We start from the raw sequence: 12,639 nt of genomic DNA, 5'->3' as shown, positions 1-12,639 counted from the left end.
CTAGCTAAGTGGTATCACTCTGTCCCCATTTCTTGAGTCAGAAACATGGATTTTATCCTTGACATGCCCCCCTACCCAAGGAAGCCAATCAATTACTAAGTCCTACTGATTTTGCCTCCTACATATCTCCCCAATCTGTTTACTATCATCGTTACCATCACGCCAAGTCCAAGCCGTCACCAGCCCTTGACTAACTCCTCCAGGAGCTCCCAGCGGAGCTGGTGCCAACACCGTGGCTCTGCTCTAATGCATGACCTGCTCTGGAACTGGAATGCTACTTTTTTAAAAGATTTATTTATTTATTTGAGTGAGAGAGAGAGAGAGAACACAAGCGAGCTTGTGCAGGAGGGGTAAAGGGAGAAGGAGAAAGAATCTCTAGCAGGTGCTGTGCTGAGCGTGGAGCCCGACACGGGGCTTGATCCCACGACCATGAGATGATCATGAGATGACGACCTGAGCCGAAACCAAGAGTCAGAAGCCTAACCCGCTGTGCCACCCAGGCGCCCCTGCAATGCTATTTTCAAAATGCAAATTTGATCTCTCATTCTTCAAAAAATTATTAAGTTACTTCTTCCCTTTATAAAAGATTAAAGTAAAAGGTCTGTAATAAAAACTTTAAGGCGCTGCCTTTAGGTCTCGCCCTCACCTCCCTCTCCAGCCTCAGCATGTGCGATTCTTTCCCCTATTCTTTATGTTTTTCTCCTTCCTCAAAAGTCCTACCGCAGGATCTTCAATTTTACAGTCGTCTTTTCTCTAGAACAGGCCCTGGCAGACTCATATAGGAGTAGGCCAGACAGTAAATATTTCAGGTTTCAGGGGCCAACAGGTCACAGCCTCTGACTCAAGCACAAGAGAAGCCACAGACAGTCTGTGGACAATGAGCACAACTGCCTTCCTGAGCCACGCGGTGCGGGCTGAGGGCTGGGGCACGTCCGCCAGCTCCGGCTCTAGAAGGCTGCCCATGCCTGTCCTGACGCTTACAGATTCATCTCAACCATCACTTCTGCCACCGAAACTTTTCCTGAGCAGGTAAGTCCCCCTATTAAAGGTGCTTTTACCACAAAGTATATGTCTCTTTCATAGAACCAATTGTTGCTGTAATTAACTAGAAATTTAAGAAATTATTTCCTCTGTATTCATCTTCCCTATTAGGCTGTAAATTTCATGACAACGGGGGACTGTATTTACTTTGTTATTTTATTCCCAGCATGTGGTGGAGAACACGGCACAAGGTAGCAATTGCAAGTATCTGCTGAATGAATGAATGATTAATTTGCTGCTTGGCCTTTAGTCAGCAACTTAGCTTTCTGAGCCTCAGTCATCCATCTGGAAATGGATGATAGTAACAGCTACTTTCCCATTTGTTTCAAGGTAAGACAACACGGCTGAGTACAGTTTATGAACTCTAATACAAATTTAAGAAAAAAAAAATTAGCGAAATGCCCTGGTTGCCCAATATGCAATAAACTGCAGCCCAAACCAGGCCAAATTCTCTGGCTTGTTTTGTTGGCCCTCTAGTCATGAATGGTTTTGTTTTCAAAAGACAGTAAAATAAAAAAAAAGAAAACAAAGAAGCCCTAGTGACAGAAACCACATGTGGCCCACAAAACCCAAAATATTTTAGTCTGACCTAGAACAGTGTCCAAGTACATATTTAAAAAAAAAAAAAAAAGATTTTATGTATTTGACAGACAGAGATCACAAGTAGGCAGAGACACAGGCAGAGAGGGGGCAGGGGAGGCAGGTTCTCCGCTGAGCAAAGAGCCTGATGCAGAGCTTGACCCAGGACCCGGGAATCATGACCTGAGCCCAAGGCAGAGGTTTTAACCTACTGAGCCACCCAGGCGCCCCTCTAAGTAAATATTTTAACAAGTAAATAAATGAATGATTAATACCTCCCAAATCCACCCACATTTTAGTATTTTGGTGACTGAAAAGCAGTGCCATTTTCCAACTGCCTTTCTTCCCTTCCTTTCCCTTTGAGCAAGTGATCAAAGTTATAAGGTATTTATCCCCTCCCCAAGGAATCTATGTTGACTTTAAATACATTTTTTAAAAAAAGGAGTCTATAAAAATTTTCATTTTCCTCTCAATTATGTCAACAATTGCTTTTGAAACAGAGAAGCTGCAGCGTGTCTGGGGAACAGATAGGAACAGGGGGCTGGAGACCCAGAAAACCCCTTCAAGCTCGCCCATGGTGCTATGCACGCGATCACCATGTGGAGTCCAAACCTTCAGCAATCCATTCACCGTATGGTGTAAATACTGATGTTTCTTTTTCCCTGGGGAATCCATCATTATATAGAAATTTTAAGTGGCAAATTTATAGGAAATGACAAGGGGTTGGGTTTATTACAAAGAACTGCACTGAAAAGGAAAGGAATTTGGAGTCAAAGCATCAAGATTCAAGTTTGAACTCTACCGCCTCCTTAACCCGTCCCTTTGAGCAAATCCATTAGTCTCTCTGAGCTTGCGTCTCCTCGTCTGGAAAAAGACAGCGAATATCATTGGTGCCATTTAGTAGGTGACTAGTAGAAGCCAGGTGCTTAACACACATTTGACCTTGTGTCAAACTGCAAAGTGGCCATTATTAGTCCCAGCACATAGATGAAGAAACTGATGCTCAGGGAGGTCACATGACTTGCTCCGAGAGAGAATCAAAAGGTTTCGGAGTCAAATTCTGTCTCAAGCAACACCATCAGTGCATATCTGATAAAGATATTAACCTTTGGGTGCCTGGGTGGCTCAGTCGGTTAAGCATTTGACTCTTGGTTTCGGTCAGGTCATGATCTCATGGGTCATGGAATCCAGTCCCACATCAGGCTCTGCGCTCAGCAGGGAGTCCCCTTAGGGATTCTCTCTCCCTGCCCTCATTCAAGCATGCACTCCCTCTCTCTCAAGTAAATGAATAAATATATTTTTTTAAAAAGATATTTAATCTTCTTAGACCTTTTTTATGTTTTATCTTACAAAAAACACATTAAAACTAATTTCTATGAAAGTCCTCCATATTACATTATCGACTTACACCTTAAAGGTAGATGGTTTTCCTACAACGCTCTCTAGAGAATAGTAAAGAGGGATATGTGTATTAGAAGAAGTGACGAAAGCACAAAACTCAAGGCTCAAGAGTATCAGATTTTGAGCATATCCCTCACGTGCCACTGTGGCCATGAATTCCATTACCGCGCATCAGTTCCATTCTGCTTTTGAACCAAACACCGCCAGTATACGGCATGTCAGTTGATTACTAAAGCTGATTACCTTTCCTTCATTATCTCATGCAGTCTCCCGTGTTGGACACACTGTTCCTCCAGCTCATCGTTTCTCCTCTGTAACTTTTCCAGTTTGTTGTATGTATACATTTTCTCTTGATTGAGCTGAGTGATTTCAGACCTAGAGCAGTGAAAACACAGAAGTGACAGACATTAAAGGTTCTTATCACCAGAGCACACTTTTACTATATAAACTTAGCATTATCTTAAACCCCATACTTAAAAATAACAGTGTAAATAAAAGTTATGTTATGTAAATTGAAATATTTCAGACATTGCACAATGTCTAGTGGAGGGATATAAGCATTGTAGGGCCTCACGAGGTAGACAGAGTCTACACAGAGAAAGGAAGAGTGACTTACTGAAAGAGATGACTTTTTCCAGGAACGACACAAAAATAATAAGGATTCATACTCATACCCCAAATTTACTGAGTGCCTATTACAGGCCAGCCACCACGCTGTGAAAGGAGCAACCCCAGGCCTAATCTCTATGATAGAGCATTGTTTCTTTTAATTAACATAGCTAATGTAATGGCACATGATTTAAATCATATGGTTCCAAAAGGCATAATGAAAAATGGCATTCCTCTACCCGCCCTCCCACCCCACCTCCAGCTTGTCACGTGAATTACTACTATTCCGGTGTGTAGTTAAAGCAATAGGCATATGTACGTCATGTGACTACCTAAATATTGGTCCTTGCTGGCTCAGTAGCTCATCATGATCACATGCGCGCTGGTGTGATGAGGCCTTGCGTGTGGAGTGAAGGAACGTCAAGCCATCTTTTCCAGTGGGAGATTTCTAATATCCACATCTGTCATTCTTCCCTCTGTGGCCATTCTGCTTCTCAAGAGAAGAATTCTCCAGCTGCCTGCTCGCTGGGTCTGACCCTAACCCCCAGTGGTTAAGGAGCCAGTGGGAAATAGGTGGGGATCTCATCTTCCAGAACGCAGACTTCCTATTACTTTCCCTCTGCTGCGCTCAGTGCCCCTATTCTAACCAGAGCCTGCTCGTTCGGTGTCTTCAGAGAGGAGGTCCCTGATCTGCTGGGAGGAAGAGGGACGGCCACCGGCTGTGTGGGGCAGGGGGCGGAACCAGCAACTGCGCTTTCAGTCCTGTGCTCCACCACTTCTGTCTTCCACGTTCTGGCATCCCAAGAGCAGATGAGCTTGCTTCCCATGCGAACGCCCCCTCTGGGGACACATACGGTTCACTTTCCCCCACTTTGCCACCACGGGTACTACTTACCCAATCTTCTTCCTGCCTTCACACATTGCATGTGGGATCACAGGTTTAGCTACTTTGGGGATGGCTTGTGTCCCTCAGGAAATATGCCACCTCTCCAGAATCTTGGAGGATCACCTCAAGTCTCGAGATCTGCAGATCAGAAACCTGAGGAAAGCCCTATCGTCATCCTCGCTTTTCGCTCAGCGTGGATCCTGCGGCCGTCATCTCCTCATGCGCCACTGCCCCACAGGCACCCAAAGTTTAAAGCTCTTGCATAAGAAAATGCGAGCAGTTAAGGACCAGTTTGTCTCTTGAAGGTTAAGTAGGACCCCTGATGCAGAATTCTGTCCCTCCAAAGAAAGGATTTCTCCGTGAGGTGGGAGTGTCTTTTCTTCCCGGTCAAGGAGACACGTGGATTTGCTTGGGGAACTCATCCCCGGGGGCCAACTGGCGTCACTGTACGAAGCGATTTCTGGCTTTCCCTTCTCCTCATCCCTCATTTTGTTTTCATCCTGGTTCCAGTGTCACCTCAAAGGAAACTTGCCCTGATTAATACTTTGCAGTTCTCAATATGTCAGCGCATTTTTTGGAAAGTATCCCCAGCTTTTCTGCATATATTAGCTTATAATTTATTCCTCTGAACTGTGGCTCGATGCCTCATCTTTCTTACTAGATTATCCATGAGGGCAGGGATTATCTCGTTCAAGCTCACATCAAGCACTCAGTCTACATTTGCTTCTCCTAATAAGAATTCACTTATATTTGAAATAGTCTAAATCAGTTAATAATGATTTATGTTTCTCTTTTCAAAATCACATATAATATCCAAGAACTTAAGGCAGTTATAAAAAATTGTTAATTGAGTGTTCTTCTAAGAATAGTATCTCCTATCACAACATGCAAAAAAATATTCCAAAAAGACAACAAAATATCCTTAAACCAGATTAGGAAAACATGCAGAAAAGTATTTATCTGTTCTGAGGTACTTCCCCAGGAAAAAAAAAAAAAGTCGCTTTTTAAAAGAGCATTCATAGGGGAAACAGATTTTTATAATATAAAAATGTGAAACCTTTGCACATAAAAAGTTGTAACGTTCACAGTAGCATTCTTTCTAGAAGCAACCTTGCTCTGCAACCTGATATCTGGAAACTGAATCCAGAAATGTGTCAACAGGAGATTGGCTGCATTACTTACACAAAGGGATATCAAGAGGCTATTCTGACAGTGAGGGCTATTTGGTGGTGGTGGTAATTACTGATAAAATATGATATATTGGTAAGAAAGGAAAATATTTGAAAATCAGCATATATAAAGTGATACCATTTTATAATTTAAAAAATACTCTTTCCTCTTCCCCCTTAAAAATACTTGGAGGTATATATTACATATTAATATGTATTATCTCGAGGTGTTAGAATTAGGAATTTTTAAAAACTATATTTTCCTTTTCCATATTTTCTGAATTTTTACAATGGGCACATATCTAAGACAAAAAATAAAGTGACTTTAACTGAATCCACTGTGGTCATCATGTCACAATACATGCAAATCACACCATCATGCTGTACTTAATAAACTCAGACGGTGATGTATGTCAATAACTTCTCAATACACCTGGAAAAAAAATTTTTTTTTTTATTAAAGATTTTTATTTATTTATTTGACAGAGAGAAATCACAAGTAGGCAGAGAGGCAGGCAGAGAGAGAGAGAGGGAAGCAGGCTCCCTGCCGAGCAGAGAGCCCGATGCGGGGCTCGATCCCAGGACCCTGAGATCATGACCTGGGCCGAAGGCAGAGGCTTTAACCCACTGAGCCACCCAGGCGCCCCTGGAAAAAAATTTTTGAAAGTCGTTTTGATCTTGAAAAACCTTCATGAAAAACAAAAGGCAATGGGAACACAATTTTCAAAATTAAAAAAAGAACTGGGAACACAGAAAAAAAATGAGACACATGAAGATGAGAAGCATCATTTAATAAAGTGTTATCCCAGTCTCCATCAAAATTCCAATGAATTTCATGAGGAATATGAAAAATATTCAGAGAGGAAGAAATAGAAAAGGTCAATCAACCTTTATAAAATTCTCAATTTCTACTATTGTTCAAAATGTGCATAACAAAGCCAGATTCCAGTTGAATATTTGTTCAGTGCATGCGTGCCTACTCGGTCAGACAGTGGAATCCATCCTTTATATTAATGATCGCAATTAATTCTTCAAGGTCAGTGTTTATTTCCTTTTCACTGTGAGGCAAATAGGTTTAATGACTTGCCTGAGGTCACCCAAAGGGTGATTAGCCCAGTCCAGATACAAACACTGGCCTGCTCAGCTCTAAAGGGCTTGTTCCAACCACTGTGCTATACTGCCTCTCACGTTTTCTTTCTAAATCTCACCTCTTTGTGTCACATACTGCATGGGTACATGTAAACCGAGAATCTAGTGTCGTACTTGAGCAAAATCATCCACATCAATAGCCTTGAAAGGGCTCATTATTATTGAAACAGAAAAAAGACAGGTCAGAGTCTCTGGACCCGCAACCCCCTTTTAGGCATCTCAGCTAAGGGAATTATCAAAAATTAAGAGTAATGGACAAAATTATTATTGTATTATTCATAAATATTGTATTATTCAATACAATTATTATTGTATGGAAAAACTGGGAATATCTTAAATGTCTAATGAATTATTATGCATACAAATGATTCAATTAAAATGGTTTCCAGAGTAGTGAATGTAGATAAAGATTCACCAGATAACAATAAGTGGAAAGCAGGATACAGGCTTTATATGCAGTGGAGCTCACCCATCAGGTGCATGTACGTGTACATACATATGTCCACACTTACATCCGCACGCAAACTCAGTGCAAGGAGATGCCTCACAGACAAAGAATATTTCGCTAGGTGGTAATGTCATAGGAAATTTTTTTCGTAATTTTTCTTTGTAAGTTATAGCCAAATGCCCTACAGTGGGGATGCCTTACATGACCACAAAAAGATAAATGTTGTCTTGTAAAGTGCACAGTATTATCAAGTATTTCATGGCTGATTTTTTTGTTTGTTTTGCATATTTGGGGGGTTTTATTTCCCTTTGTTTATAATGGTAATCTGCCTTCCAACTTGCAGCGTTGGATAAAAATTTGGCAAATGTCCATGGACATCATCATTTGTCTGTCTAGAGCCCGGCATATATTGAAAGAACTAGTAGTTTGCAAAGTTCAGAGAGTAAACTTCAGCACAAGCCTCTGTGTTGGTTCCAGATTATGTCTGTGGCATGATTATCCCAGTGTCATATAAAAGAATAATTGTCTCTAATCCATTTTTATAGAAAATGTAGGTAATTTCTGCTTCACAAAAGCATGAACTTTTCCCTGCATTTTTATATACCCGTTACATTGTGTGATGGCACTTGCACCAAGTATAATATTTTACTACTACAATTAGGATTACAGAGATAATTGCTTTTTTTTTTAAAGGAAAAACCTAACCCTTTACTTTTCTATTCTTTTAGATTCTCACTTGATTTTTGGTGACAATTAGCAGAGGCCAATATGAGTCTCTCCTTGTAGAATATAATTTTTGTAGCATCCTAACCTAACATCATCCAAACATGCAGGGGGAAAAAAAATAGTTCAGCCGGGTGTGTGTTCTTTACTTCAATTAAACTCACACAGTTGGATACTCACTGTTGCCAAAACAGTAATATAATTTATACATTATAGTCCACACAGTAAAACTACACTAAAAGTCATTTAACAATATTTATAACACCATAAAATACAGTGTTAAAATATATGAACTGCAATATGTACCAAAATTATAAAATTTGTTTCTCATCATCAGTGATTAAAACCAGGATCATTGCTCTAGCCTCAATACCCACAACCCTGGTGACAGATTAGAATTCAAATCTTAATGATCAATTTACAATTAACAAGATAGAAGTGAACCAAATTAAACCAACCATTATATATAACGAGACCCAACGGACTCCCATTGTTCCTCTGAATTACAAAACGCGAATCACAGATACACAAGGGGCAGTGTTAGACATCCATCCGCAAGCCTAGCAACCCAGAAAGTGACAGTGACAGGAAAAGAAAGAAGAGACGCAAACCACCCCGTAGTCCGGGGTTCTGTCCTCCCTTGCTGGCCTGTCTCTCCAATATCGGAGTGCGAGGGGCTGCAACCGGGCCCAGGCTTGATCGCCCCCCCTGCAGCAGGCGGAGGCTCATTCTTCCTGCGCCCATGACTTCTCAGCTCTTCCCAGGCCGAGGTCTCAGCCCTGCAAACTGTACTGCAAACATTTTACTGCTGATTCATCCAAGCGCCTGTGGAGAAGGAACACTTCCCTCACTTTGATAAACAGGAATCACAGTTGTACCAAAGATATTTCAATAGCTCCACTTACCACCCTCAAAAACAACCCCAGGACTGTAATAAGCTCCCGGGGTCCCGGGGAATAAAGACGAAAGGGTAGGTAAAGTTTATGAGAGTGTCAACTACAATCAGCCAGCGTGCCTGCCTGGTGCCAATTAAAAGCAAAATGGAATTAATTGTCCCGTCTTGTGGTCAGAAACCAGCTCTAGCAAATGCACGGAATCGGCAGTTCATTTTTAGTTCGAAATTGGGCCGTGCCATTCATGAACCCTGGAGTTACAGATACTACCTAAGCCGTGTGGAATGCGCCAGGCAGAGAGTACCAGGCTGATCACTGGGGAGGGCTTGCAGACAACGGGAGCTCAAGGCGCTGCGGGAATACCACGCACATTACTTGGGGAGAAAACACGTATGACGGGCACACTCCGAGGGACCGTTTTTAAACCCTTGCACAGGGCAGCCTGAGGCCGGGGGAACGAGTCAGAGCTTTTGCACAGTGAGCCCAGACTGTCAGCCTTCCTAGGGACAGCACGGGCTCTGGTCAAATGGCCAGATCTGCAAGTGAAAGAATAAAGCTCATTATAAACGGTGTGAGCCATTCAGTTAGTCCGGGGACTTATAAATAATGTAGAAGTCCTCGAGAAATGTCCTGAGTGAGGAAAGGGGAGCCGCAAAAATTGTTCCTGATTGTTGAGTAATACAAAATAAATACACTCACTTTGAAGAAAAATTTTACTGTAGTATTCCGAGGGAAAGCTGGCTCGAAATTACCATGAGGTTTCATTACTGTGGACACTGAACTCCCACAAGGATAACACTTCAGAAAACTCAAGAATCTCCAAGATTTTCCTCACCTCAAAGCACAGGAAAAAATCATTTACCCCCAAAGTTTAGTACAGGGTGTACAGAAGGCTTCTAGAGGGCTTCATAAATTTATACTCTGTATTTAAAAAGAAACATTCAGGGCCCTTCAAGTTATACAGGTGAATTCAAAGCAAAAGGTAATGTCAAAATCAAATGATACATTTTGTATGAAGTTTGAAAATATCATCCTTTTCGTAGAGGGAGCCAGAGGGAAAAGAGACTCCGTGGACAAGAAATTAAGAGTCAACAAACGACCAATCTTAAAATCAGTTTATCATATCTACCATGGTCTCGTGAGACACACAAAATGAGTATTTTATAAACTTCGGGGACTCTTAAAAGTTTTAACCATAATAAGTAACAATTCTTTGAGTGTTTACAAGGGCTAGGCCTGCCCTTATTTTGGATAAACTTGCAAAAATACAGTAGATATCTATTTCAATTCTTCAGATTTACGAAACAGGCCATCCCAGAGCAGGACTCCAAACACAACTGGAAGCACAGTTCCTGATTCATTTACCTTTAAAAAGGTTTTCCTTGTGATATAGACTTTACCTCTGTCAGAATGGCATTCAGACCCCCCGTGGAAAAGACAATAATAGCTAGGTCAAAGTCAAATCCAAACTGGCCCGGTCTGAAAACGGTGCCATCTGCTGTGGTTCTACTCCTGTGTGTCAAGCCCCGTGCGAGGCTCCTTCCATTTGTGCGCATGCATATGTGTGTACCTGTGTATCTCTCAGTATTTCTCATCCCCACAACAATCCTGCAACATGGTTTTAGAAATGTCTTAGGGGCGCCTGGGTGGCTCAGTCAGTTAAGCACCTGACTCCTGGTTTCGGCTCAGGTCATGATCTCGGGGTTAGGCTCCGCACTGAGTATGGAGCCTGCTTGAGATTCTCCCTCTCTCTCTGCCTCTCGTTCCCTCAACCTTCATGTTCTCTCTAAATAATAAATAAAAATAAATTTCAAAAATATACATATCTTAGGGATGGAGAAGCTGAGGTTTGGAGAGATTAGGCATGGTACCCAAGGTCATGCAGCCCGGTGGCAGAGTGAGATTTGAACCGAGTTCTTTCTGAATTCCAAAGTGGTTTTCACTGCACCCTGCCTGTCATCAACACAGGAACAGGTTGGGACCAGGTCAGGATACGAGGGATAAAACCATACTTGTTTCATTCACTTAGTAAGTACGTACCGCGTGCCAGGTACATATCAGACAGACAGACGCACGCCCAGTCAGCAAAGCGTTGGTCAGGAACTGGGGGAATCTGAAGCAAGGGAAGGGGGCTCGGGGCTGAGGCTCAGTCTCACTAGATCAATTCAGGATAAATGGACAGATCTAGAGCAGAAGAAAGAGGACACAGGACACAGGGCATAGGCGGACCCAGGCTCCCAGGCTTACCCTCACACGGCGAGCATGCCTACTTCCCCATGGGGATTTAAAGAATATCTTTTCTTTTCCAGACTTACTCATCATAGCTGCTTCGGCCTGGATTTTCTTTGGTAATAGACATAAAATTCTTACTTCTTTCTCTTCTTACAAGAAAGATCATAGGCCTTGGAACTAGAAATATCTATAGTAGAACTCTAGCTCTCCCACTTCCCAGCCATTTAAACACTGTGAGTATTGGTTCCCTCACATGTAAAAGAAGGTAATAATTCCTGTCTCAAGTTGTAAGAATTAAATAATATATATTGAGCAGATAGTACACCTCCTTCTCCTTTACAAGCTGCCATTTCCGGAATTATGTCTCCTTAGAGAGTAAGATAATAGTCAATCACAAAGCGATCTTAAGATGACACTCTTTAAAGTACCAGATCAATGCAGTTTTTTCTTAAATTGTAATGATCTGTTTTTTTTTTTTTTGCTTGTTTGTTTCTAATGAATTACTTAGATTTGAGCTTATGTGAAGCAAATCTACTATTTCTAGTTAGCAGCAACTACTGGTGATATATTATGAAGGTCTGTCCTATGACAAAATCATTTGGGTTTCCTTATCAATCTTCTTGAAGATATCTGTTATTTTGGCACCCTGAGATCTTCTCTACCCAAATAAGATCTTTAATTAGTATTTGTTAAGAAGGGGCACATGTCAGAGCACATTCTGGAAGCTTTATAGGAACCTCTGCCTTCCGGTGAGCAAAAAGAACTGGATTCATCATCCCAGTGATTCCCCAAAGGATTCAGGGATGGGGAGTCCAACAGCTAAGCCACTCATTGATGCAGGAACCCAAGACAGAGCTCAGGGTGACTGGATATGCTCTGATTCTCTAGGAAATTCTATTCTTTCTGAATGGGATACCTGAGGCAGAAGTTTGTTTGCTGAGCCCTACTGCTTGCTCTGTGTAGATCAAAGTGAACTTCCGAAAAATACAGAAGAGATCTATAGGTTAGTTTTCCATTGGGTTGTATTTTAATGGGACATCTGATATCTGGTTTGTTTACGTGAGTGACACCTTTTATAGTTCAATTTGAAGTGATTCTGTCCAATACCATTCATTTACAAGAGGAAATCACAGTTGAAGCAGGTCAAGTAAATTTGTCTGAGATTACACAGTTACTCTCAGAGCTGAGATGAGAACTCAGGCTTTTTATCATTTAGAATATAAAATCACTCATTCATGGAAATAACCTGATTAGGAAATGTGCAGAAAGTAATTCACAAAGATCCCAATCGATGTATTTTAAAAAAGAGCAGTGTACCTACAAAACGAATGACAGTTGTTCTAATAAAACGAATCAATTTTAGGAGAATGAGAGGATGGTCTGGTTTTACTTCCTGTCTATACGGACACTTTAGAAATGTGTGTATGAAGAAATTGTCCATTCAGAGGAAATATTTTCACAGGAAATACATCAACACATATCTAATGTCGATATCAGCCTCAAACAGTG

General features: G+C 41.5%; 1 protein-coding gene across 8 annotated transcripts in view; it reads right to left on the bottom strand.

Annotated features, from left to right (window-relative positions):
• The window catches only part of SDCCAG8 (SHH signaling and ciliogenesis regulator SDCCAG8), a 229,621-nt gene that overhangs the window by 69,716 nt on the left and 147,266 nt on the right, over positions 1 to 12,639 (bottom strand). For all 8 annotated transcript variants that reach the window (XM_013058426.2, XM_004756777.3, XM_004756779.3 and 5 more), the window contains one exon: positions 3,265 to 3,396. In XM_013058426.2, coding sequence (XP_012913880.1) covers positions 3,265 to 3,396 — 132 coding nt within the window. The remainder of the gene's footprint in view (positions 1 to 3,264; positions 3,397 to 12,639) is intronic.

The sequence above is a fragment of the Mustela putorius genome, unplaced genomic scaffold (genome assembly GCF_011764305.1).
Source record: "Mustela putorius furo isolate JIRA1106 unplaced genomic scaffold, ASM1176430v1.1 tig00000785_pilon_pilon_pilon, whole genome shotgun sequence".
NCBI lineage: Eukaryota > Metazoa > Chordata > Mammalia > Carnivora > Mustelidae > Mustela > Mustela putorius.
This window is presented reverse-complemented; position numbering and strand designations above follow the sequence as displayed.